This window comes from Bombus terrestris, chromosome 14 (assembly GCF_910591885.1).
Source record: "Bombus terrestris chromosome 14, iyBomTerr1.2, whole genome shotgun sequence".
NCBI lineage: Eukaryota > Metazoa > Arthropoda > Insecta > Hymenoptera > Apidae > Bombus > Bombus terrestris.
The window spans coordinates 6,892,757-6,920,280 of NC_063282.1; the positions used below are offsets into that span (position 1 = coordinate 6,892,757).

Sequence of the window (27,524 nt, forward strand, 5' to 3'; positions counted from 1 at the left end):
TAAATTTAGATCGTAAGACGTGTACTGTTTGTGTACATCAGAACGTGCATCGCGAATATCGGAGTAGTTCGAGATAAATCGGTGACGATATGCGCGCTGTGATTGGCCGACAATTGAAGACGGGCCAATAAGCGCACGTTTCGTGCCGAAAAGATACGATTACACAGGCCGGTGTGAGCATGCGCGCTCTTTGATTATTCTCGCCATGATTCGGCGCGAGCTTTCAGTCACGCGCAACGCTTCGTAGGGGAATTGTATGAGGTACTCGTTTCGTGACCATCGTGAAAAAAGGAAACTATTTCAAGTTAAATTTGGTACAGCGTGTTGGCTAAAAGGCAACAAGTGTAACGTTCACTGATCGTGCATGAAACGGTTGTGCGCGTGTAGACCCAACTATGTCTTTCTACTTTCGCGACCGGCCGAAATTCGGCGACAGACTACGTGGTAAATCCGGCGACGAACTTCTGCAAGAGATTAAACAACAGTTCGACGAAGACAGCAAGTCTTTCTTCGAGCCTACAAATAGATCGCAACGGGATCCCTTCGAACGACATTCCACTTTCTCAAGGGTGAGTTTGTCTCTTTACGTAAATCTCCATTTAAAATCAAATCGTGCAAATCAGTGGAACATAATATTTATTATTAAAATTAAGTTTTTGGAATGATGCTTTTTATGTAAAGCATATTTTTATTCTAAGCGTAAATGTTGTTTTCTCATTACGGTTTTAAGAGTTAATTGTACTTTATTTGTTAACCTTCAGATTTTCATATTTCAGTGTCAAATTATGATAGAACATCGTTAACTTTTGTTTCTGTTGGTACAAAAGTTTATTTTCAAGTTCATGTAAAATGTATTTGTTATAAATTACGATATTTTGTTCATTTTATTTAGTAATTTAAATAGTAATTTTCACTATTAGTTTAGTTTAAATAGTTTAATTCAACATAATGATAATATAAGTAACAACATGGTAGAATTGCAATATCAATACTCTATCAGTTTAAGTTTGAAGTACGTCTAGAAATATTCACCAATAGCACTAGATTTCAAATGTAACTAAAAATTTTAATATTAAAAAAATATTACTAAATACTATATGGATCTATACATATAATGATACAAACTCAAAACAGAATATCAAAAGGTAAACGGGTAATTTTTCGTCGAACAACTTTTTAAATTATTATACCTTTATACCCTCATTAGAGTCACTTTGGAATGTCGAAAAAATGTGTTCCTTCTTGCATGATTTGAATGTGTTGTACGAAAATTCTTTATTTATAGAGTGGCCCAATTTCTACATCGTTTCACCAGCATGTATTTAGTTTTCTCTGCTTGTCGGTTATTCTTGTCACAATACCGATATTTTCAGAAGGCAAAAAGTGAAAAAATTGTCGTGTTTATTGGTGATCGGCATTTTTCAAGTACCCTGATGTATAAAGATTCGAAAAAATATAAATGTGTGATAGGTTCATAAGTGCAATATTTTTCATGTAGGGTGATGTTTTTTGCACTGAATATAGTATTGTCGAAATCGTGTTGTTACAAATTAATTACGACAAGTATTTTAGTTTTAACACAAGAACTACTAACTCTTAATATGTATGTACTTAAATGTATCAGTTTATAGTTAATGACGAAACCAAATAGGTGTGTGTTTCTATTACAATAAAAATAAATATTGACATCATCAAATATACTTGCAAAAACAAAAAATCTGATACCAGTTATTTTAACTAATTTGATAGCGTAGCGTTAAAATGAGGATAATGGTATTATATAATTTATATTTTAATATTTACATACGTATTTATATACGTTTATATATATATATATATATATATAGGATTTTATTATTTTATTCTTCTATGCTATGTGAACGTTGCAAAAATTTGCAATTGTATTCATTATGCCGAATCACCTGTTCCGCGTTGTCAACGAGCCAATTGTCATAGTTCATGGCGGTCGCGTGACCGTTACAGCTGTATCGGATACCGTGAAAATTTTTCAATTATTTTATTGCGATCGTCTCAACGCACTACATATTATGTGTTCCATACAATAATCGTTTTATTATCATTAAAAAGAATAACGAAAAATTTTTAATACGTTCGATACAGTATCCCTTGTAATATTACTCAATTCGAACTGTGACCTTAGACTCATGTAAACAAGACAATTTAACGATCAAATATTTCGGTAATCTTGTGATAATCGAGATTGTCCCAATGAATACCACAATAAAATATCCACCTGTATTATTTTTTTTATCGACGAACTTTATATTGTTGTGAAAATAAACTAATATTTTGATATGTATAGAAGGGAAATATAATAATACGATAACTTCCTAATATAATAATAAGATAGTTTTGAAGTTACGATTACTTTACCTCAGTGTCACTTTGTATGTATACATAAACTATGTATATATAGAGATTAAAACTGCACTAATCGGTTCATATAGACAGTAGGTTGACTTATCTACCGTCGATATCGATCTATCTATGCGAATGTAAAGAGAGCCTTAAAAACCAAGTAGCTTAGTATCAGCCGTCATCTGCTTTTTATTTCAAATTCAACAAATTTACGAAGAGCTTTTTTTTTGAAAATGGGATTTTTTTCATTCCATTGAAAAAGTCTAAGTAAAATAATTGCAAATATAAAATTGCTTTAACATATAATCTTATAGTTCTGAACTAAATGTCTGAAAGTTACTTAAGTATTTTTAGTATTTTCTATATAGATTAAATATGCGGGTATCATGTCCAAAAAGGTAGTATGCTATTGCAGGGTGAATATGGAATTAAAATTGTTCATATAGTAAAAGGAAAACGATTGATGATTCAAACGGAGGCCATGGGTTTCCCTCCTTTTTCGTATGTCCTCGTTTCGTTCAACTTCGATCGCCATCTTGGTGCATAATGAACGAAACAAAATCGATTAATCTAAACGTCTTCTGGGGGGAAAAAAGCGTTCAAATGACCGTCGATCCATGAGAATGGCGGAAATTGCTGTTTTTGGTCGTCATAAAAGGGTCTTTATCCAATTCTGAAATACATTAACGATATAATGATAATTTTCTTCCAAAAAACACGATGTCTTTTCCCTAGTTGTATTTATACCTTCCTTGTTACGATAATAGTCCGTAATAGAAGCGTCTTTATGGAATTTCTGATTTTATATACAAAAATATAGAAGCATAAGATTTTCAAGAAATGTGATATGTGATTCTTGTTATAAAAAATATAATTTTGGTATTTTGCTTATCGATATGACAATATCTTTGTATTCGTGGAAAAATTTAATTGCACTTTTATCGAAAAACAATAAAGATTCGCACCAGATACATGCGGTAAACAATTGCTGGTTTTAATCTATTCGCGAGTTCTCAAACGGAATTGTATAAGATATTTGGGAATAAAATATTTTTAAAAATCTAAGAAATTTTTTAAGAAAGGAGCAATAAATTGGATGAGACATCGTTTATATAGAACTGGTTAGAAATATAAAGATTCTCAGATTTGTTGATACTATGAATAATATGAAGACGAAGTACTATAATTTTAGCCCATTAAGAACCAATTATAATAGTTGCACATTATTAGGAAACATAAAAAATGTAACTTACATGTTGTTTTCTTAAAATACCGAAAATATATTAAGATAATAAATACTTTGCAGAAGCCCGCTATATAAATGAAAGATACACAAAAGCTTTTTATAATTTCAGAAGAAATTAGTTTAACATACTGTCAGAAATACTTCAATGTTATCAAATTTCATCAAATTATAATATCAAGCTGAAAGAAGAAATACTACTCGAAAAATATTAATCAAGTCTTTGGAATTTCACAACTATGTTATTAAGAAACCGAACTGAATAAGTAGTTTATCATATTGATAAATACTTCAGTTTCACCAAATTTCATCAAACTGTAGAATCAAGATGAAAGAAGAAATACTATCGAAAGAATATTAGCTGATCTTCGCAATTTTCTTCGCTTAACTTCAATATTAACAGAATTGAGCAATGTAAATCGATCGGCATGAATTACAAATGAAATGTTATTAATGTGTTAATACAAAACCAGTAGTTTGGCAAGTGTGCAACAAAGGAATTCGCAGAGTGTATTATCTATAAAAGGCCTACTCGAGCTTCCTCGTATCTTTGTAGAGGGTTCTGTTCTATTCATTGAAGTCTATAAAGCTAGTGGGCTATTAAAACCACCCCAATTGCATTAAACGTCCCTTCTGAGAGAAAGAGGGTGACGACGTACCGGTACACGAGTACGAAATGAGATCAATATGGTATACGTGCGGTAAGTTTCGCAATTCTACCATAGAGAGCAGTCGCTCTACATCGGGCTGATATCGTTGGCTTTTCAGAAGTGCAGACAGATTCCGGCAAAGGACCCAGAAATAACGTGTTTGTTGCCAAACGCCCGCCGGGGAGATGACTTACCACTTATTCGCCTCACCATAGACCCTTCTCTGTTTTCAACAATAAAACGTTTCATTGATCAATCGATAAGATCGTTCTGACGGAGGGTGCGTTCCTTTTAAAGTAATGATACGAAGCCAGAATGCATTGCTTCGTTGCAATCTTCTTTGGATAGAAGAATATTAGTTAGACTGGACTTTTTTAATTTTCGAACTTCTTCAATCGGTTGATAGCTCAGTAGACTTGGAATTATTTGGAAAGCATATTATTTTTTAAAAATAGAGGATTGAGCTAAAAATATCTTTTTTCTTTTTTGGGATTAGAAGATAAGTCAGGGTTAATGGAATTAATGCGAGATATTCTATTTTATTTATGGGAAATTTCAAGGAAAATTCTACAGGAGAAGTGTATAAAGTATCGAAACTCATTATAAGATTTGTGAAGAATGGATGAAACAATTTTCTGCTTTTACACTTCTTTAGTTATGTGCATAAAAATATGGTACCCAAAATTTCGCAGAAAGGGGGAAATTCAAAGAAGAAGCGAGGACAAAAGAGAAGAAAGATAATTTCGTAATTACTACCGTAAAAGTATATTTAATACTAACAATACAAAGAAACAAGATAGAAGAAAGGATAAATGTCTTAGCCGCGTGATCGAGATGGTATCTTCCAGTAAATCTAAAAAATTCTGCAAATGTAAAATTTCTGATGATTTGCAAGAAATGTAACGTGTGCGTGGAAAATGTCACGGATCAAATGGACAGATTATTCTGGATCGAACGGTTCTTGGTTTGGAATGGCGAGAGGGAATCAATGGCAGCTATTTTCAGAGGCTCTGGCGTCGGCGACGACTTCGTCGTCGAGAACGTTCCTAGGTCTTCGAACATGCCGATGGTGTTTGAAAATTGAGAACATTGCTTCATGATATGCATCTCTTACGAGAAAAAAAGCAGCATTACTTCATGGTTGTCAAGATCCTTTTTATACCAACTTTTTATACCGAAAAAAGGGAAGAGTATCTCAATTCAATGAGAATATATTTTTTTATTCTTAAAAGAATAATTCTATCTAACTTAAGCCACAGATTTTATCTTTATTTTTTTTTCTTTTTATTCTTTTTTATATCACTTTTTATTTTCAGAAATATCTTTCTCATACGAGAAAGAGTCAGCAAATGGTGGTCAAATGTATTTTTACATGTATTTAACATATACATTTTCTTCTTTATATCAATCTGTATTCTTAAAAGAACATTTCCTCTAACTTGGATAAAAAATACTGTTTTTTCATAATATTTTTTAAAGAAACGACAAAGTATTCTGTTTTATAATTTTGCCGATATTGATCCATCTTCAGAAAAGATATACAAATTTTTTTATGAAGTTCTTTTCTAGAGATGAAGTCTTGAAAGTGCGATAGAAATGATCATTTCTGGTATAGAACGTAGTCATCCGTCTGGACCCCTGCATCAATATTTACTCTGGCAAGATTGCTGCCGTCACTGGCCGATTTTCTTTCATTTTTTTGCGGTTCCCATTCACTTCTCCGTCCTGGATATCGACGTGGAAAATGTTATGGAGACAGAAATGCTTGGAGAGGGTAAAAGTATATCAAGGGAATATTTTATTGGTTCTGGCTAGAACTTAGATCTACTACTAGATATGCCTCTTCATACCAGAAAAATACTAAAAAGTATAGATAATAAAGAATTACCAGTCCTGAAATAGAAGTAACATCTATAAACAACCGCTGTATGATCTCTCTTAAAGATAATTAGAAGAAAGATAAGACAAACAAGTATTTAAATTCGCAAAGGAGAATAATAATGTAATATGATACAGCATTCTCTCCTTAAAGATTTAAGAAAATGCGATCAATTAAAGGTTAAAAATTTTTAATTTTATATTTTCAAAAAGGAAGAAGAAAATGGAAGAAGTGGAGAATGTAGTACTCCATCATAATAATCCAGAATTAAATGATACTATTCCTATAATTTTGTAATAGTGGAGCTTCCCTATGACTTGTAATGCTGCATGATGTTTCATGGTAATGCATCAATGGTGACTCGTCTCCGATTGAACCAGGCAAAGTTTGGTGCTAACTGCAAGATAAGACACCTCGTTACACCCACTGCAATTTTCATGCGATGACTCACAAAGTCATTGGGATTCATCGTGCGTGGAAAGGGACGTCTTGAAAAGTGCCCTCTTTCTCCGTTCTAAGAACCACGTCGCGGACCCTTGATTATCCCTCCTACTTTCCTTGGTGAACGTCATTCATGAAGCGGCATTCCTATCCGCTTTATGGCCAGTTCTACGAATCGTTCGAAGGGAAAGGGTCATGTCGTGTCTTCCTGCAACGAATTTTGGGAATTGACATATTATTTAACCCTCTATAATCGTGGAAGTTCCTTTATTCATGAGAAAAGTATTTGGTATCATAATGTTGGTATTTAAAGGATTTATTGATAGCAATTATCAATTTTTGAACTTAAAATTAAATTAAAAAATATAGTCAGAAGGAAGAAGTTACAATATTTTTTCTTATAAGTAGAGAAATTCTAGTTATAGAAAATCAAGACAATTAAAATTAAGATATTATACAGAGTAAAAACTCTGAATCGTATTCTCAATACGTAGATAATTATTAATAATAGGATGGAATGAAATGGACTTTCTAAGGAAATAAATAAACCTATCAAATCTCTTAAACATGTTATAACAACATAAAATTTTACAAATTCTTCCTACATATATTATATACTAAATATAACGCAAAAGCTTTAGAGGTTTTTATATTATTTTATATGTTTCAAGAATAATACAAGATATATTTTGAATTTTGAAATAATCCCCGAGAATATGGTTCTTAAACAAGTAACGAATTTATAGAACATTCTTAATTATACAAAGTACATTCTTGAAGATATCTTCTCATTGCAAACACAAAGAAAGAAGTAATAAAAGTAAAGACATGATTGTAGTAGGTTGTGTGTCTTATCTCGAAGATCATTTCTGTTCGTATACATCGAGTATGACAATGTTGTTATAATATTACTGCACAATCAAATTCTTTACACGCTTCCTAAGAGGTATGTCCAATGCTTTTTCAAAGATCTTTGAAAATTACATAGTCCTTGTGCATGAAGATTGGTATCATGGTGTCCTCGACCTTCGATGCTTTTAGCGAGCTTTTAGCTTTTATCGCCACGCCCTATATCAATTACAATTGGCTGAAGTATTTCAAACGTACAATATTGATCCTCATCTATTAACAAACCTTTAGTATCTTTCATACCAATGTCCAAAAGTTTTACATTATTTATTATTTCATATAAGGCATATACAACATTTGAGAAAAAGAAACACCCGATTATTAATACATAGTAATTAATAACTAAAACATTATGTATTCAGTATCATCATATAATATATATTATTTTGTATACATTAAATATAATGCTACGATATTTAAATATATTGTACAGTATACAATATCTACTTAATATAATAACTAAATTAATAATTAAATTCGCGAGAACTCCACTATGATTTATAGAACAAAGGAGAAATGTATCTAAAATGTTTCTGTTGCTAGTCTAGTTCGTAAAAATTTCCGATCCTCTAATTTCAAAATATTTCACAGAGACTATTATGATTGTGAGGTAAAATAGTGATTCAAAATTATATAATGACAGCTTACACCAATTTTAAAATCTCAAAGATCGGAGTAAAAAATAAGAGAACGCGGCGTTGACCGACGTGTTGAGACTAGTATACTTGTTGCATCAATGGAGCATTCCGAGTGTATGCGTTCGACCTGTAGTAGGAATCTCCACTTTTCCTTTCACTCTTTGGTCGTTCGATACACGTGCATATCATGCTTTGTTGCGCGTGAAACACGGCGCAGTTCCGTGTGAAAGTGTACACATTGATCATTCTTATTTTCACTTCTCATAGCAATAATCTAATACAAGAATGCATAACAGGTCGTAATCGTATTCAAATCAAATTCGTAGATCAATGATTTTAGATTATGCTATCAAATTTATATTTAATAAATTATATATATAAGTATCATAATAAAACCTTAGATTTAATGGATGAAATAAATTTTTATATAGGTTCCATTTCTTCAGTTACGTTAATAACAATATGAAATTGTATAAAAATTCACAGTAAGAATTTTAGAAGTAAGTACGTAGTATGTATTTACACGCGGGCCTAATGCGTGCAAGAATGCATGCATGTATAGCATAGTATATGAGTAGAGATATGCTGATATCCGTAAGCCAGTAAGGAAATCAGTCTTTACTTCTCTACACTCTACAGTCATCTCTATGACGTCACGAAACTTCAGTCTGCTAAGGAATGGCGATCGAGCACTTCCTCAAGCTTCATAGTTTCCTGGCCGCGCCATCGATCACCGTAGATCATCGATCATCATTATCGATGATCGTGCGAGTGATCGAAACGCGTGAACAAGATCGAGAAATAAAATCGAAGACGAGACTGCAATAAGTTCTCATATCGAATAACGTGATCCACGATTTGTTCGATCGATTTTGAATATTAACGATTATACTTACTTTTAAGTCTCCATGAGAGACGTTTAATTTAGTTCGAGTTTTGTAAAGAGATGAAAAGATGGAATTATTGACTGGATAATATTTCATTAATACATACATATCTGTCACGTGACAATTTACAAATTACAAATTGCAATTTACGTCTTTTTCTTCAAAAACTATAAAATCGTTTATATCATAAGAAATGTGTAATTTACATTTTGCAACTTAGTTATTGAACCGTTAGATGGCAACACTCTTCACAAAAATTATTAAGATATATGTATACCATTTCTGTTTTAACTGTGTATCAATTTCATAGATGAAAGCATTTTTTGAATATAATATAAATAATATATTGTATAAATAAAAATTCCAGATAAAAATATTTTAATATTCATTGTTGTACGAAGCGTGAATATATTAATTTGTAATTTGCTATCGTAATGGAAACACGACAGGCAACAAAACATTTTTCCGAACTCTTGTTATGGCATTCACCTTTGCTAATGATTTATGATATTTGTATCGTCATAAAAAGCACTTAAATTGAGCTATTAGGTATATAATTTTATTTATCTTTCCTGACTTGACTCGTACAGAATATATAAAGATGATCTTCTCTTTTAAACATCGTGTCATCGTTTTAATGAATCGAAACAAATTTCATTCTCTTCTATTGCCATGACTCTGACACGCAGCTTTGAACTATCGATATTCAAAGAAAATCCAAGTTTTATTACGTTCAGTTACATTAAATTATCAAATTTAAAAGAATATGAAAATTATTCTCATTGATCTTATCGTTAGATTATTCAATGTCCATCCCTGTTAAAAGTCTGCTCCTAACCTTAAAACTTGTCTCTTATTAGGCATCAATCTTTTCAATCATTTTACGTGATGAGTGAAACCAGTAGTTTTACAATTTGTTTCACATATTACACAAGACGTGTATATAGGTTTATTCGTGGATTATTCTCGCCATAAAAGAAATTCCGTCTCGTTATCATTAATATCATTATCATTATAAATTAGAAGATTGAATGAGAAATTTGTAATCCTAATTGGTTGGTGATTATTGTACTTATTATATTCGTAACAAATTTATACATCATTTTCATAAAATTATACTAGTATTTATCATGTGATACATATCCATAATTAGATTGGGGATTGTTATATAATTTTGTAAAATTTAAGGACATAAAGATGCATATGATGTAGGTATACACATGTAGTAACTAAATGAGTCTTAGAGGAAAGGACAAGTAATGATGTTTTGATTTAATAAATGATATTCAAAGCAACGAACTGATTACAATGCTGTCGTACGTTTTCTTCTCATACTCCGCTTTCGACTTCCCGATTTACACTCTCCGGCTTCTGCACTCGCTCACTCTCGCTTCTCAACTCACACTCTACGACTTTTAATTAATTCATACCCCCTGGGCTAGCATCCCTTTGTCTTTTCTTAGCCCCACCACGCATGTGTTCTGCGAAGGCCCGTGGCCAGGGTCACGTAGGCCTTTTCTACGAGACTACCTGAAGGACCGACGACACATTGACGGAACCGATGATGCCTCGGCTCTTACAACATTGTTCATGGTTCAACCGATATCCTAGGCCTTTTGGCCCCGATACTACATACATAATAACATGATGACATACCAAAATATATGAGATATTCAAAGTAAAACATCTGTTAATAGAGAATGAAACAAATCTCTATCTAAGTTTTATTTCTTTAGTTGTATTCATAAAAATTTGGATCTGCATAAATATCTGCAGTCTATACATACATACATACATACATATATATATATATAACAAACCGCTATTTTCTACCCCTATTGTAAAATTCCATTTTCATAATTTAAGCATTAAAAGGTTAAAACGTTTTCGGAAGGTAGAAATACCAGTAGCATTTATGTATATCACACTTCTGCAATCTTATAAGAATCCTTGAATGGTGATTCGAAACGAATAATTCGAAACATCTGAAAGTCAGAGATGAAGATCGTGCTTGATAATAAGTTGTACATGGAAGTATAAAGTGTTCGAAAACCATGGAGGACTACCACACGTACAATTTATTCTTGCCATTGTCTCACGCGTGCAAGATCACCGAAGTGCAATATTCGCTTATAGAATTCTACAGAATCCGCAGATGGCAGTTCGCTGATGTATTGCCAAGCAATGGATTACATAATCTCTATCTTGTAGATTGTAGGGGAACACGAAGTGAGTCATCTATCGAGCGAATTGCCGTTGTGTACTCATGCATGTGCAAATCGACATGTTCGTCGAAGTGTACGATTCGATCTGTGTTTCCTGCTTATTGTCAAGCGTGGTATAAACATTCGACACTATTGAAAGTTTCAATCCGATTCTACTGCGTTTCAAAAATATTCCACAGGAAGCTGATTCCACGATTTCCACAACGCATAGACAAAATTGCACCTTGGTGATCATAAAGGAATTATAATTTGATGTTTCGCGACGCTGTACCACGTGCTCGCTCACGCTGTTATTAAATGTACGTATAGCGCGAGTAATAAACCATTTTTGATACTTTTTTGTTGATATTTTAAGCCCCATTTAATTTGTCAAGATGAAATTTAATTTATATTGTTTTTTTAAATTAAAGATATCCAAATGGATTGCATAACTTTATTATTTTGATAAAAAGATAGTATTTTTCATAAAAATAATTATATTTGTAGCAAAAGTAATTCACTATATTATTATAAATAATTATCCTAAGAATAATGCACTTTCAAAAATGAAGATCGAGAATTTACATTTTTTACATCATTACGTCAATCTTTTTCTTTGCTTTTTATGATTGTAGCATTGGCGCGTTACCATTAAATATTATAAATTACATGCTAACATTATTATGGATAAAGACATAAAAATAAGTAGAAATATATTTTCGTGAAACGTTTTCAGGTAATGTTAAGATATTGTTTATATTTAAATAAATATCAATTACAAAATATCTTAAATGAATATGAATTACAAAACATTAATTTTTAGATAAAAAAACATATAAAGTTACTTAATGAATTATGGAAGTTTCCGAAGGGTAATTGAAAATCGCGCATTAGATTATGAAATCTTATTCCTACTTTGCTTGGCCTTTATCCAATCAAGCATCATTTCAAAGGTTTCTATATACCATTAATTACATCTCAATGGCATAACCGGCTGTATAGGTATACTCTATGTACTATTATGTCACTTGCAGTCGCCTTTAAATATAGTGTTCTCACGGTTGAAGTTATAGTATTAATTATTCTATCGTCATCCTTGAATATTTAAAAAAGTAAATCATCAAATTGTATCATATTGATCAACACGATGCAAAACAGTTAAACATGTAGCTTTAAATAGAATTCTTCTGAATCATTTACTGGCACATTAGACACATTAGAATATTATAATATCAATTTAATGTAAATATTATTTTGAATTCTTCTGTATAGAACGATTATTCTCAAAAAAAAAGATAGGTGTATATATTTAAATAATTTTGAAATTTAAACAAATCTATAATTACATAACTCGAATAGAATTCATTTATTTCACTAATACTACTATATTATTACAAATATAGATAAGATGAAATTTTATCATTAGGTGATGATAAAGTTAGGTCACGATGAGCAAGGTCTCGGTTTGTTGTTGCGTCACGATGCAATATCTTGATTACAAAGCACCTATATTACATGATACCTGGCCACACGACCTGCACACGTATTTTCACGTCCAGCAGAAGAGGTTTGGATCGGGGCCAAATACTGCGATCGTATGACTAATTTTCAATGGCTGACTTTTAGTACTTCAGCGGTATAATACATCTGAAATCGTAAAGCCAAGTTGACATATAATCAGTTGACATTACGTGATAAAACATTCCCTCAAACGCTTATGCAACAAACACGATGTATAGAATTCTCATTAATTACGAAATAATTATTGGATCGAGGTGAGTGTTAAATTTTCATTGGAATTTTTCGGCGAAATTTCTCCATCGGTCATGGAGAGTTCTTTAGTTACCATTTAAAATTGTTAGTGGGTCTTAACGTTACATATAGTGTCAGAAGAATCTTATCAGAATTACAGTAACGATCCTATTTAAAACTCGATAAATTCTAAAAATATATCTTGTTAATACATATGGGTTTTATTTATTAACCGCCCAATTTAGTTCTTATTGGGAACAATATGTAGTCTATATATATTTTACGCTGAAACAGTGCCTTTGAATCAGACACGGTCTATTTATACTTACATCGAGTGATTCATGGTTAATATTACATTAAAAAAAAATAAATCGAATTTTGAGGATAATAACACGATCGAAAATTCTACTCGATTAATGATGATCTATTTATATAGTGAGATTATTGGTTGCAAGGAAGGAAAACGAGTTGACCAACTTTTCGGATAGGAATACAAACATGTGAAGGGAATTCATGCTTACTATAAAAGGATATAGGTAAACAAGTCCAGAGTACAGCCTTGCTCGGTAGGTTGATTGTAAAACGAAAAATGGAAAAACTTGACAATACCGACCCACAATTGGCACAGACGATAAATCATGCTGAAAGAATATTTCAAACCGATTTCAACGTGAAAAAAATAAATATTTTCGAAATCATAAATATCCTAACACTCTACGTAATTTAAAAACTCTGTTTATTTATTAGGAATTAAAAAATCCACGAAACAAGAAAAACTTACTAGATTATATATGAACATAAAATAATATGAATTTTATGATGTTTCCAATATACATATTTTTCGACAAAACGTACTTTTTATTTTAGACAATCAGTGATAAGGTCGATCTCAACTTCAATTATCTTTATCTGTGAATATCTGAAAAAAGTACAGTAAGAACGTTCTCTGTCATTCTTCAGTTCGAATGTCGCGTGCCGTTTAAGTGCGCGAAAACCAAATGATTTCTCGAAAGAGCCAGAGAGGAACGTTCTAGTAGCGTCTGGTGTGTTCGTTCGATTACTTCCGTGAGGGTTCGGCTACGCTCGGTGGCAGTCACGTGGCTCTTGATACAGCCCACACAACAAATATATTTAAGTTGCTCCGGGAGCGCGCTGACAGTTTCGCTATTGACCTGAAACGAGTGTCTTCTATAACGCGTGCATCTTGAGGATTTTCTCAAGAGAACATTTCCTTCTTCTAATGCAGAACCTTTTATTTGCGAGTGAGTGATACAAGTGTAAAATAGACGGAGTAACGCTGATAGTGGTCCAATTACATAATCTGACAGCAAAAGGAAGAGAAGACAGAAAGCTAGAGTGCTACCTAGAGAAGATCGAAGGGAGAGGCTAAAGACAACTGTCGCACGTAATTGACTCGGGTAACTTTGCAAGATCTTTAAGCAAAAAGAGAAAGAAAACGAAAGTGTGTTTTTTCCAAACGTTTATTTTTTCGTTTCGCCTTTTTTGTTAACACGCCGTCGCTGTTGTTTAGTGAGCTTCTTGGCTGATCTTTTGAAAACGTATAAACAAATATATACATAAAAAAAAACTTAACCTGCAGAGCGAGCTCTTAACGGTAAAAGAGGCACGAACTTAACCTCTTAGTGTGTGAGAAAAAATACCAGCATATTAAAAAAAAATCGCATCTCCTGAGAAAAAAGAAGGAAAAAAGGAACACCACGTATTCGAAATCAGGCACGGATCAAAGGGTCCAAAAAATGGACTCGCCTGTCATCGTGGACAAAGCATCCGAATTCGGAGAACCGATTGATTTGGATCGTCCGTTTCCCGTAAGTGGTGCCATCTTTTTTTTTTGTCATTCCCATCGTATATTCCGCAGTACATAATACATATGTATTTGTTACAACCGGAACGAATATACGATTTTTTAACGTGTTACAGTTAAGAGTAATGGACGGTATGTTATTTTTATTCGTCGATACTTCAATATCTCGATATTACACTATAACTTGTTTGTTACTCGAACATACACTTAAGTATCAGACAAGAATAATGTAAAGAAGTTGTGTTAATCGGCTTATGACGTTGCTCCAAGCCTGTATGTCGAATCATGCGATCTAAACGTTGATATAGTCGACTCGTGACGTTTATGCCAAGACTTTTCCAGATCGTTCTAAAGTAGTATTGCGCACCTTTTGATTTGTTTTACTTCCTTCTACATGTATAGGTTATCATCGATTTTTCGATATAATTTGCATATTTTAATTATTATATGATTCGTCTCTATTTAATATAATGAACATTTATTTATTTATTTTTTTACTTTTTATTGTTTTACTATCTGTATTATTTTTCTTTTTATTGATGAGTTTGTTGAACGGATAGTATAATCGATGTTACCCTATCCCATGGGAAATTTGGGTGTTGTCTAGTTGATAGGGAACGTGAGGAAGGTATATGCACGCCTATCGATGTTCTCGATTCTTGCGTTTAACGTCGGTTTCGACCTTCTCTCTTGCGTTCTGCGGAATCGCGTGGAAGTTAGAAATAGAATTCGCGAGGAATGACGTAGGTTTTACCGTCTCGAAAACGTCGACTTGTCGACCCGTGGATTTCATACTTTCTCCGGACGAACAGAATGGATGAACAAATTCCTCGCTAACTTGATGTTACTATAATACGATTTATGTACTTACGTTACTGATTTCAGTCAAAATGAAATTTAGGATTCTTAAAATTACAACACTTCTTTGTCCGATTATTTAGGAGTTTCCTAAATTGACAGGAAATGCAATTTTGGAACTATTTTGTAGATGCTACGATAGTTTTATAATGATGATTTACAATTCACATAGATAGGGATATATAGGTATAAATATCCATCTACAAAACTCGGCTGAAAACTGATATGAAAAAATATCGATTTACTTTATAAAATCAGTAAAATTCAATCATGTACAGTTAAGTACAAAATATAATATAAAAATTTTCATTGACTAGCTACATGTAATGATATATTCCAGGTACCTCTATACATCTTTTTATAGTTTATTTGCTAAAATGAAATATAGGGTTTTTGACACCTTGACTGGAATTTCCATAGGCTCTCTATAGAATCTTAATGTTATGTAACATGAAATCTTCTTATGGTTTCATTACACTGACTTATTAGTATATTATTTTTCTATAACTTCTAATTTTTTTGACTATCAGTTTGTAATACTTTTGCTATAGTTTTATCATATACATGTATTTCGTCATTTCTCTTTCTCTGTTTGCTATAAGAACCATTACTCGTTTTGTATGAATTTATTGAAGTCTATACTTCTACTTTAAGTCTCCAGATAAATTTTTCATCATCAAGATCTTCCAGAAAAATCATCTCACAGATCATTTTATTACATTATCATCTTCATGGTATTCCAACCGGAAGTTATCAGTGCAATGGCACTCGTACAAATATTCGATTTTATTGGCGTCTTCTTGTCTGATCAAGCCCCAAGCCGGTCCTGAATCTTTTTAACGTGTTCTCCTAGAACAAGGTCCATTCCTCCAAAACATAAGCGTGTTGACGCTAATAATAAACTAACGGAGACGTTTCTCCTCCGTAGCTCTGTCTGCGACCAAAAGGAATCAGATAGAGAAAGAAAGAAGCAAGAAGAAAAAAAGACGAAAAACGTAACATAATCGCGGTCCATTCGCTGACTACGCGCTTTATTTCCTCTCGTTTATGTCCGACCAGTCGACCGTATTAGGCTTGCCTGAATATCTTGCGGCCATAAATGGTCTTTTCTCTTGAAATTCAACTCTGATCATCGATAATGTTCATTGTTCTCCAAAGAATTTTCTCAATCGAAATAATAGCACAAAGATTAATTGTTTCAGTTTATTACACTATTGTTTGGAGTATACTGCCGATGATACTGGAAGGATCTTTGAGGTTAGAATCGAAGCGAATATTGCTTAGGAAGATTAGGAATCTTGATCTGCAAGATCTCGTGCAGTAAAAGTTCAGTTCATATATTAAAAGGTATAATAAAAGGAGAAATAACGGTTATTTGGATAGCTGCATGTTGTGCTTTTTGTAACTGTAGCTTAATCATAGATTGTGGTATAAGTATTTAGTATTTTAATACTCACAGTTTGCTTTCTGATCTTTGAAAAGAACAGATCTACCTTTCAGTATTCTTATAACGTTTATTTATATATTTACGAACACTAATTTTTTTGGAGATAAGATCTAAAAGTAATCCTAACCTAACGCTAACTACAGATTAAAGAACAGAAATAAAGAAATTTTTTTAAAAATTTTCCGTTTCCATATGGAGAGTGAAATGAGTTTTATTTTTCTTTTTTATTTTTCATATTTTATTTTTTTACATATCTATCGTTTTTATCGCTATTTTTATATTATAATAATTCTGCTAATTCTAAATACCTTATATATGTAGATTATTACAAAATAACCCACGGTCACTATTAAAACAAAAGCAAAGTTGTAATCAGTCATTTATAATGTTTATATTTGTCCACATTGGTCAACTGCACGAGAGCTTCGCTATATTGCTTCCACCATTAATTATATCACGTCTAATCGAACTAATTGAAAGAAAATTGTCTTCTCAATATCATTTACGGCTTCTCGAAAAGACGATAACAGAGTATTTTTACCTGTGATCTAACCGGCTGCCCCTTTTCACGTAAAAAAGAAACCGGTTTCGATAAACATTATTTTTAATACTATCGATGATGATGCCTTGACATATGTCGCGTAGGCGTTATCCAACCATTGGAGAACGGAAGTGAAACCAGATTGGTATTCCTTCTCTTTCACTCATCCATTATGCGACATATTTCCGGTATTTCATAAAAATCTTTGCAGTATAAGATTTCTAGAATCTTTATATTATAAATTTTAATAATTTCTATTTCTTGAGAAGAAATAGTGTAAATCTTTTTCATATTCCCTCATTGTATTTTTGAGTTTTAATAATTTTGCATTGTTAATGATCTTAGAAACTTATTCCTTCAATTGAGCTTTTTTCTTTTACTGTTGTTGTCATCTTGGTACTTTTCAGAAACTAAACATTTTTGCTGCGAATATTCACGACTTCTATAATTAGATTTTTCCAAAATTCTAACACTCTTGTTCATTCTTTTTCAGTGCCTTTCCAGATTCGAGTATGCGTTTAATTTGTTTATTCTAAAATCATAAAATTTGAATAGTGACTTTCAAAATTTCCTCATTCTCTCCAAAGGAGAACATAATCCAATTTAATTATTTTTTCTTACTAATACAAACTGAAAATAAAAATATTTAGAAGATAGAATAATTTATCTTGCATTTTCTTCTACTTACACTTTTTAATTATAAATCATACGAAAATAACTATTCTTTTGATTATTATTTCTCTATTACTTCTCTCGAAGAATATTTCTATGTTAATTAAAAGCAAATGAACTGTATATTCTGAAGAATACCATGAGGAAATCAGGAAATAACTATAAATCCTCGTCTGTCGTGAGCTTGATTCAAAGAACCGTGACATAGTTCTTCGTTTATATCGAGCCGGCGCTGACATTCACCCAGTTTGCCGTTTTATGGATAACCATAGCGGCGTGAACTTTTCTTTACCTTTGATTCCCTTGTGTTCTTACATATACGTTTTGTTCATACAAAATGTGTGTAAAATTATCATTCTAGCATACTACAATGGAAAATACATTGTTTCTAATAATTTAAAATTGTTTATAACAATATAAGAATTTTCCTTCTTAATTATAGTTAACCTCAAAAATGTATCAGAAATTATTTTATTTATTTTATAATTATTTATTATATTATGTAATAATTATTACTATAATATATATAATAACGACAATAATTATATTTATATAATATAAATATAAGAACATAAATATAATTATATTATTTATAATATTTGTTATTTTAAAACTATTAAAATGTAAATTATAAAATAAATATAGTGGATAGATCATTAATTTAATTAAAAATTGTATATTGACTTGATTTAATAGATTTTTCGTTATAATTTAATTTATTGCTAGTCAGTTACATGTAATTTACACTTACAGTGCATGAACACATACATATACACAAGAAAAACACAACAATGAAATCATGAAAAGTCGCATAAAAGGCAAGGAACGCGAGGAATGCAGCACGCGGATGAATATTCAATGCAGAGTAGTTCAGTCACAGTTCCTGGAACTCCATCTGATAATAATTAACAAGTTTCATAATTTTCAGATCGGAAGTGTTGCATGAACGTGATGTAGTACCTTCTTTAATGATTTTTAAACATTAAAATTCTTTTTGAATACATCCTAACCCACTACAATAATAATATGCTATTAAAATACAATAATAAAGGATAGAAAAATTTAAGAATGCATATGAAATATAGAGAGTTTGGTACAAATATCTCTGAAATGAAAGACAATTACAAGATCATAATTTGTCAAAATAGTATAATATCATTGTTATTATTATATATTACTTCATATTATTAAGCTTACTAATGTTAAAAACATTGCTCGAAAATTAACTTTCCTTAATGTAACTGGAACGATGATTAGTATAATGGTTCTGCTTAGAAAATTTCATTTAAGGCAAAATAAATTTTCAAAGAACTATTAATAGCCGTTAATGACAGAGTTTAATTATGGTCTAACCTATTTTAGCAACTATATACGCAATGATGAAGTGAAGATAAAAATAAAGAAACACAAAGAAAAAAGATGATAGCTGATTCAGATGCAGCAATTCTAAATATAATGGATTAGACAATAGCCTAGTTCTTTAATTAAATATTTCGTGTCTTCGCGCTTTTAATGTTTACGCTGCGCGCGCATCTTCTATACGGCGTGAGAATTTTCGAAAATTTCACAGAATCAAACGGTTTTATGGAGCTTAATGAATTTTTTAAAGATATAAATTACTATGAATTTGAGAATTGAAGACTTCTCTTTACAACGAAGTTTGTGTACAACCCTTTGTCACTATTTTATTGCCCTTATACGTATAGCTAGATCTGTCTATCTTTTTTTGAATTCTGTGTTTCTAATAACAATTACACTCAATCACACAGAATAGACGGAAAAAGTCTGCGTATAAAGGTTAATTTATGGATTTTGCTGGTCAGAAAATATATAAGTTATTTTTATTCGGTTCTCCTTTTTTATTTAATTTATAATATTTAATATATAGGAATTAGATTACAGTCGATAATGAAGAAAAGAAGCAACCGATAGAAGCGAAAGAAAAGTTTAAATATTCCTAACATTTAACGGGTGTGCATGATTCATAGGCGGAATCAAGTGGTGCACCTTTAAAAGGCATCGACATACGAATGGAAGACTTTCTATATATTTTAGTCGATATGCAAAATATACTGGAAATTAATATATGAACTCGAGAAAGAGAAATGTAAGCCTAAGTCCTATGACTTGAATTGCACATAAATTCACAAGAATAAAAATGCTTTTTGTGGTATCTTCTAGATATTGTTAGAACCGAATAAAATGATACATATTAAAAGATTGCTGTTTGTTAAAAAATAAATTGGTTAATATTTCGGAGCACCATTTTTCCATATTGAAAAGGTCACTCAACAAAGCAAAAATTCACTCAGGCTCTAAGGAAGTAGTTTGTGTAGGATGAATTGCTCGCCTGCAGGTGGCCAATCATTGCACTTTTAAAGCTCTTTATCTAAAAAACAAGGCGGTATTAGATATATGTTTATTAAACAAAAATATTAAACAGCACTATCTGCTTCTGCTTTTGATTGGTCTATATTAGTAAAACATTACTCTTTACCATTAAATTTTACTTTTTACTAGCAAATAATTGCTAAAGTAGTAATGTTAGCTTTTAGTTGTAAAATTTGTATATAATGCCTATAATAGTTGTCAGTAATTTTATATTTGAAATAAAAAGTATCAAACAGAAAGATAGAAATCTAAAGTCAAACAAATAATAGAAAATATTATATATTAATAATCTTTTATAATTTTCTATGATTCTTATATATTTGCGTTTAGACATAAGTATATACTTTCTTAAAGGAAGAAAAAGAAATTTTAAACGATCATTCCTATTTGCTAAGGAAGTCACGGTTTCCTTTGACCGAATTATTTTCTGTGGGTGAAACTACGAAATACAGTGCAACAGCCACGTATATATATACTGTATGTAGTTATTCAATGACGTAAAGGCCGTAATACACGTCGTCACGAGTGGAACACCCACGCGAAATCACGCATTTCTCGAAATGGCGTCAATTATCATACTACTAATCCCCAAGTCGTAACGTTAATGGTTATTCTTCCGATATCGTAAAAAAACCAATCTTCTAAGTATTTTTCTAATATTCACGTATGTAAAATATTGTAAATGTCTACAACATTCTAATCACTTTGTGCATGGCTTTTAATTTTAATAATACATCATTACGAGATCTTGTAACATTATTGAAATCATAGATTTTTTTAGAAGTTTGATACAGATTTATCAAAGCGTTGCACTTTACGCTTCGTTTTTCTTTTAATACCATTTATTCGTGTGTTCACCTACTATTTGTTATATTTCTTATATTGTGTTCGGTATCAGGCTTTCTGTGACTTACAGAGAAAGAAATCGCTTTAACTCGCAAAGAAATGTAGAAACACGGCTTATTTCACAGCTTAAGCGGCAGAACTTAAGTAAATAAACTTTAACTTACATCGTTATATTAGTCGATAGAGACGTCTTCTGAGGTCTTTTAAAATTTTAAAGAAAAAATTAAAAAAGAATATTCTAATAGCCATAGAAAAATGAAAACATTTCACGAATATTTAAGAACAAAATTTGAACTTTGAATATCGAAATAGTAAGAATTCATTAAGAGCCAATGTTGAATTACTTTAACATTTCGTTCATGATTATATCACTTTTGATAATATTTCTTCTTTCATCAAGATCCTGCTATTTTTTGAAGTTTGAGAATTACAAGTATTTATTATTCTAATACCTTAAATTACTCTGAATATTTCTAATTCCTCGTAGCTTGAAGAAAATATTTGTTTATTACTTAATTTTTGCTCATCATTTTTCCCTTGTTTTTATGGATTAATAAATAATTAAACAAATTAAAATAAAATTCGGTACACCACATATACAGACCTCAGAAGTTGCACTTTAGACTTACTAAAGAAAACCGAAAAAAAGAATACAAATTTCTTACTTCGACTTCTATTACCTGTTACCAGGGGTTCCCATTCGACGACGACAATTTCGGACGACGCAGTGATATTCGTGCGCATCTGGACGATCTAGCAGCCCGCCACCCAGAATTCGCCGATCATCTGTTAGGGCCACCTTGGGGTGACATTCCCTTCCACAGCTCTTTCCGTAACCGAAATCGCGACTCTGGAAATAGAGATCGTAATAATCATCAACAAGGTTACTCTGACGAGGACGCACGAAGCCAAGCAAGCGGAAGTAGCGCTGCCAGCGGAATCAGTGCCTCCAGTTCGCACGGTGAAGCGGACATTAACCAGAATCAGCAAAATAAATCCTCCAATTTCGAAGAACCTCATAAGAAAAGTCAAATTCCGCAATACGGATTACGTAATACTGTGGATATAGGTCAGCACCATCACAACATGGAAAATCTTGACAGAGGAAATCGTGGACAGCGTTCAATGTCCGCTCCTCCAGAGAATAGACAGTCTTCTAATCAACAACAACCTCAACAGCAAGAACAACAGCCACAGCAGCAGCCACAGGGTCAGAGATACGTTTCTAGGATAGATATAACGCCACAGCATAACCAGCCTCAGCAACAGAAATCACAGCCGCAACAGTCGCAACCACAACCACAAACTCAGCAACAACAGCAGAAACCTCAGCAGCAAAGTAACGTTAGGCATATTCCAATTTTTGTTGAAGGTAGAGACGAACCTGTGCTACCAAGAAGTTTCGACGACCCGTCTTCCTTCAGAAGAGCACCTTCTCCTTTCAGAAGAGAACCTTCCCCTCCACAGTTTCATGCACCACCACACTTTCAAAGAACATTTGGTCAGCACTTTGGTGGAAGACCCCATCAACGGTCTCCACACTTCCAGGAATCTTTCTATCAGCCACCAAGCGGCTTTGAGCATCCTTCCAGAAGACAACAGCAGACACACACTTTCCAGCAGCCTAGACAACCTCAGCAGCAACAGTATTGCGAAAGACAGCCTCAACAACAATATTATACTGAGAGACAACCACAGCAGCAGCATTATGAGCAATCCAAACAACAGAAGTCTCAACAGCAGGCTCCACCTCAACAGCAACAGCAACCTCAGCAACAGGAACCACCAAAACCTACCGTTCCAAAGGATCCTCTAGAAAAAGTAGCTCTTGTACAGAAAGAAGTAGACTCTCTGGCTGAACAAGTTAAACAATATAGTGGTAACTCGAGGACAGATAAAGAATATATTTATCTAGATGAAATGCTTACTAGGGAACTGATTAAATTGGACGATATAGAGACAGAGGGTAGAGACAATGTTCGACAGGCGCGCAAGAACGCAATAAAGACTATACAGGAAACTATTAGTTTACTGGAGTCGAAGGCGCCGCTTCCATCGCAACAAGTATTGTCAGAGGAACAGGAGAAACAAGAAGTTTCTAATGTAACCGAAGTAGCTGAACAGACTGGAACACTGGACATGCATCATAAAGGAGAGGATCAGTCTCAGAATAAGGAAGCAATCCCACTGCCTCCTGCACCATCATCTCCAACGAAGAAATCTGACAAAGCTACCGAACCTGCTACAGAAAAAATAGAGAACTCTGATACTTATCACGCCACAAGTCAACAACAGGATGCTCGGCAGGATTCCAGCGAGCCTATTGAAACGACTCCAGCGAAGAAGCCGGAAATGACGTCCATGGAAGTTCAGCAAATTCCAGACGAAGCTGTTATAACTGAACAGAAGGAAGTAGAGAACGCTCCCGGAGAAAAAGAACAGGAAAATACTACTGAAGTAAAGGAAACAGATGTTTCTGCTGAAAAGACCACTGAGAACATTCCCTCTGAGGGGAATAAGGAAGTAAATCCTCTAGAAGGAGAAAAAATAGAAAATGTTTCTGAGAATAAGAAAGTAGAAAACACTTCCAAGGAAAAGAAAACTGAGAAAACTGATAGTAAACGGCCTGACCAAGAACAACAGCAGAAAACCGAGGAGAAGATGGAGATAGAGAGTAGTGAGGTAAAGCAGTCTCCCAGGTCAAAAAAAGGAAGGAAGGCCAAGAAACAGGCTGCTCCAGTGTCTGATAAACCTATACCATTGCCAGCTCCGGAGAACACTGAAACTAGTGCAAATTAGAATAGCTGACAGGAAGAAATATAGTGTCACGATTCTAATTGAACCAAAGGACGCATCGAGCAAGTTATTCTGTTGGTTGTCGCCAGAGCAGAATATCATTATTTTGGAGAACAAGAGAAGAGAAGCCTTTTGATGGTCGTTATTTCTTCTCTGTTTTGCGATCATTCATGATGCCAGATCGGTAGGAACGTCGTGGATCGACGTGAAAATCGCACAATCGTCAGCATGGAAACTACGCCGGCCGGAAACGTTCTTTTGTTCTGTTTCGTTGCTCCTTCGTTCAAGTGGTTGCAGTCAGGTTCAAACAGGAGAAGAGTATATATGTTCAGACAACCTTATAGTATATAGAATCGTACAACGAATATCCAGCACAAAAAGGCTGTCACGCTGTTGCGTTGCATTTGGACAAAACTGTCCCTCCTGATTTCTACTCTTCACCCGTGCTGATTTCATGGGAAGTCATATGAGCAAGAACATAGAATACTCAAGGAATTGTATTACACGTTTTGATAATGTTCAGTGCAAAATTTGATTGCACTCGAAGAAACTGAAATATCGGTCTCCTTTTAGGAACAATTCCTTTCTCTGTTTTTATTATTACTATTTCTTCTTTTTTAAATTAGTCACGTTATTTATTAGATATATTTTTTCTTTTATTGAGACGTTGATTGACTAGTTAATTGGTTAGATAATGACTGAGTAAAAGCAAAGGAATGAAAAAGCATTTTTTAGGAACCGATATTTAGTGTTCTATATATTATCGAGACTGGCATGTAGTCAGTATTGATAATAAGATTAGTGGGAGAAATTTGACACGATTATGAAAATGTTTAAACGTGTTGTATAATGAAAATGATAACGATTATCCACAAGGAAACGCGTTGAGGATGTCGGAGTCGAACGTTCAAGAATGGAACGTGTCCGTTTCTTACTATTAGTATTACAGCGCACGGCCTGAAGCATGATAAAACTAACTTTATTATTATTATTATTTCTATTTATAATTTATTGTGCGTCTGCTGAACGATTCGAGCACGATTTTCGTGCCCCTAATATAATAGGTTATTAAAAGAGGATGGTTCAGGAATTTATAGATTCTTAATAACGAAGAGAATGAACAAAAAAACTTACAGTTTCACATAGTTGTGATTTCCTAAATATCTTTGTAAGCTTTTTTTCTTGATATACTAAGGAGGAAGAACACCAGTTTAATATGAAATGTAGAAGTAATTGACTAATTTTATAGTATTTATAAGATAACAAAATTATTTTTTCTATGTATTTTCACTCCAAGCAAGTTATCTATGCTGTATAAAAATCGAATTACATATAGTTTAGCCTGAAACAATCAATTTCTAGATAAATCAATTAAGTTCTTTTTTACTTGATTTACTGTGTAGTATGAAATCTGTGAATTTCTGAGCCACTTTATTTCAATCCCATGTGCAAATCTGTTGTCACGAAACCATTCTGTGTGATATACGAACCATGTATGTACATATTAAGATCGTATGTGTTCGTTTTATGAAAAATGATGTATCCCGTTCACAGTTACCTTAAATCATTGTTCGATTTTTAACAATATTAAGAAACTTGATTCTTATCTCTTGAAAAAAAGAAAAATTGTTGATAACAATAATGTATAAAGTACATTATTCTATGGTTCCTTGTTCAGGGTGATACTCATCATTATTCTTCCTTTTTTTGTTTCTTCTCAATTTTTCTTCTTTTTTTTTGTTTCTGTATGATATTTACGTACATATGTATCTGTAGAAATCACTTGCTCTCAAGCAGAAATTTTGTATTTTTTTCTGACATGTGAGAAGTGCGCACGCGCGCGCGCGTGTGATCTGTGGTGTTTGGTGTGTGGTGTGTGTGTGATAAGAAAGAATAAATGTATTATACAAAAGAAAGATATGTGAGGAAGAGTGGATGAATAAATGATGTAACTATCAGTAGAACATCAGTATAAGTGCGGCGAAAATGTAACTATTTTATGAACAAACGCATTCGATTGAAAATACAATCTGCTCGTTTGAATCATATATTGATCCTAACCTAATCAGATCATATTAAATCATATTAAAAAGTCCCTGTCTCCTGTGTTGATAACTAAGTTCTTCTGCGTCCATGAATTACGTCATTTGTGTAGTCTATTTTTTTAAAGTGGTATAAGTCCAATTTTGACTTGTAAATTATACCATAAGCTTCATGATAGACTGGTGTATTCTACTGTTATATTTTCATGGTATATAGTTAGACATATTAGTATTTCCAAAAATTATTAAAGATATATTGATTAAAAAAAAATTGCATAAATGGTTTTAGATTTAATGTATGCATGTATAATAGATTATTACAAGCAATTACAAGCAAAAAATACTTAGTACCTAATACTTACTATCTACAGCAGTACTTACTATAAGTAAGAATATCATTAATAACATTAACTTTTGTATTGCAAATGCAATTTTTGTAGCTTTGCTTTTAGAAATATTTACATATGTATTATGTATCTCAATACAAGGAAAAATGGACTTCTACCATTAAAAAAAGAAAGAAAGATCAGTTTCTCTATAAAAGTTTGTATAAAATAATTTTAGAAAATTTGTTATAGTACAACACAAATAAATCATTTAGTTACCAAACAAAATATTTAATATTATAATAATTAAATATAAATGAAATAATAGAATTAATGAGAAAAATTAGAAATATAATGAACAAAAACTAAAATGTAAATGTAAGTTGACAATATTGATTTGCAAAATGATTTGGCTAAAAGTTTTGCAAGAGAACTGGTAAATATCGAATTCGGAACAGAGTTTGGCTTGTGTCCAGTGTAATAAATCGAAACACTACGTAAAATGTTACTACGTAAAAGATCATTCTCGAAAAATTTTGGGAATACTTAAAATGCAACTTTTTGTTACTATATGGGGGCAAAGATAAAATGTTCGCTTGGACAACCAAATCGACGACAAAGAAATTCTAAATTAAAGAATCCCTATTGTCTCTTACATAAAAAGATGTCATTTATTATCTATATATGTACATATTCACAAAACTCACAAAACAAAATATAAAATGACGATGTGTCTGAAAAATGTGAATATATATGCTCAACCTAAACAAAAGTAAAAAATTATTTAAAATGAGATAT

The 27,524-nt window shown here is 32.3% G+C and overlaps 1 protein-coding gene across 4 annotated transcripts; it reads left to right on the top strand.

The window, feature by feature from the left end:
- Window positions 1-232: 232 nt before the first annotated feature.
- LOC100642940 (BAG domain-containing protein Samui) lies at window positions 233-26,387 on the top strand. Of its 4 annotated transcripts, XR_007226338.1 has the most exons (4): window positions 11,023-11,550; window positions 12,657-14,811; window positions 16,868-17,012; window positions 22,253-22,388. XR_007226338.1 is itself a non-coding variant. In XM_003400860.4 (2 exons), the coding sequence occupies exons 1-2, from the start codon at window positions 396-398 to the stop codon at window positions 24,359-24,361; spliced, it is 2,283 nt and encodes a 760-aa protein (XP_003400908.2). In that variant the 5' UTR covers window positions 233-395; the 3' UTR covers window positions 24,362-26,387. The 4 variants fall into 4 exon arrangements, 2 of the variants coding, with proteins under 2 accessions (XP_003400908.2, XP_020722369.2); XR_007226339.1 differs by lacking the exon at window positions 16,868-17,012 and having other exon boundaries at window positions 10,852-11,550; window positions 12,657-14,400; window positions 22,253-22,389; XM_003400860.4 differs by lacking the exons at window positions 11,023-11,550; window positions 12,657-14,811; window positions 16,868-17,012 and adding an exon at window positions 233-569 and having other exon boundaries at window positions 22,253-26,387.
- The last annotated feature ends 1,137 nt before the right edge of the window (window positions 26,388-27,524 follow it).

What these genes read in the sequence shown, in the direction of transcription:
- LOC100642940 (XM_003400860.4), top strand. Translation starts at nt 396, where the DNA reads ATGTCTTTCTACTTTCGCGACCGGCCGAAATTCGGCGACAGACTACGT. An exon ending in GACATTCCACTTTCTCAAGG is followed by an intron (nt 570 to 22,252) that starts GTGAGTTTGTCT and finishes ACCTGTTACCAG; the next exon opens with GGGTTCCCATTCGACGACGA.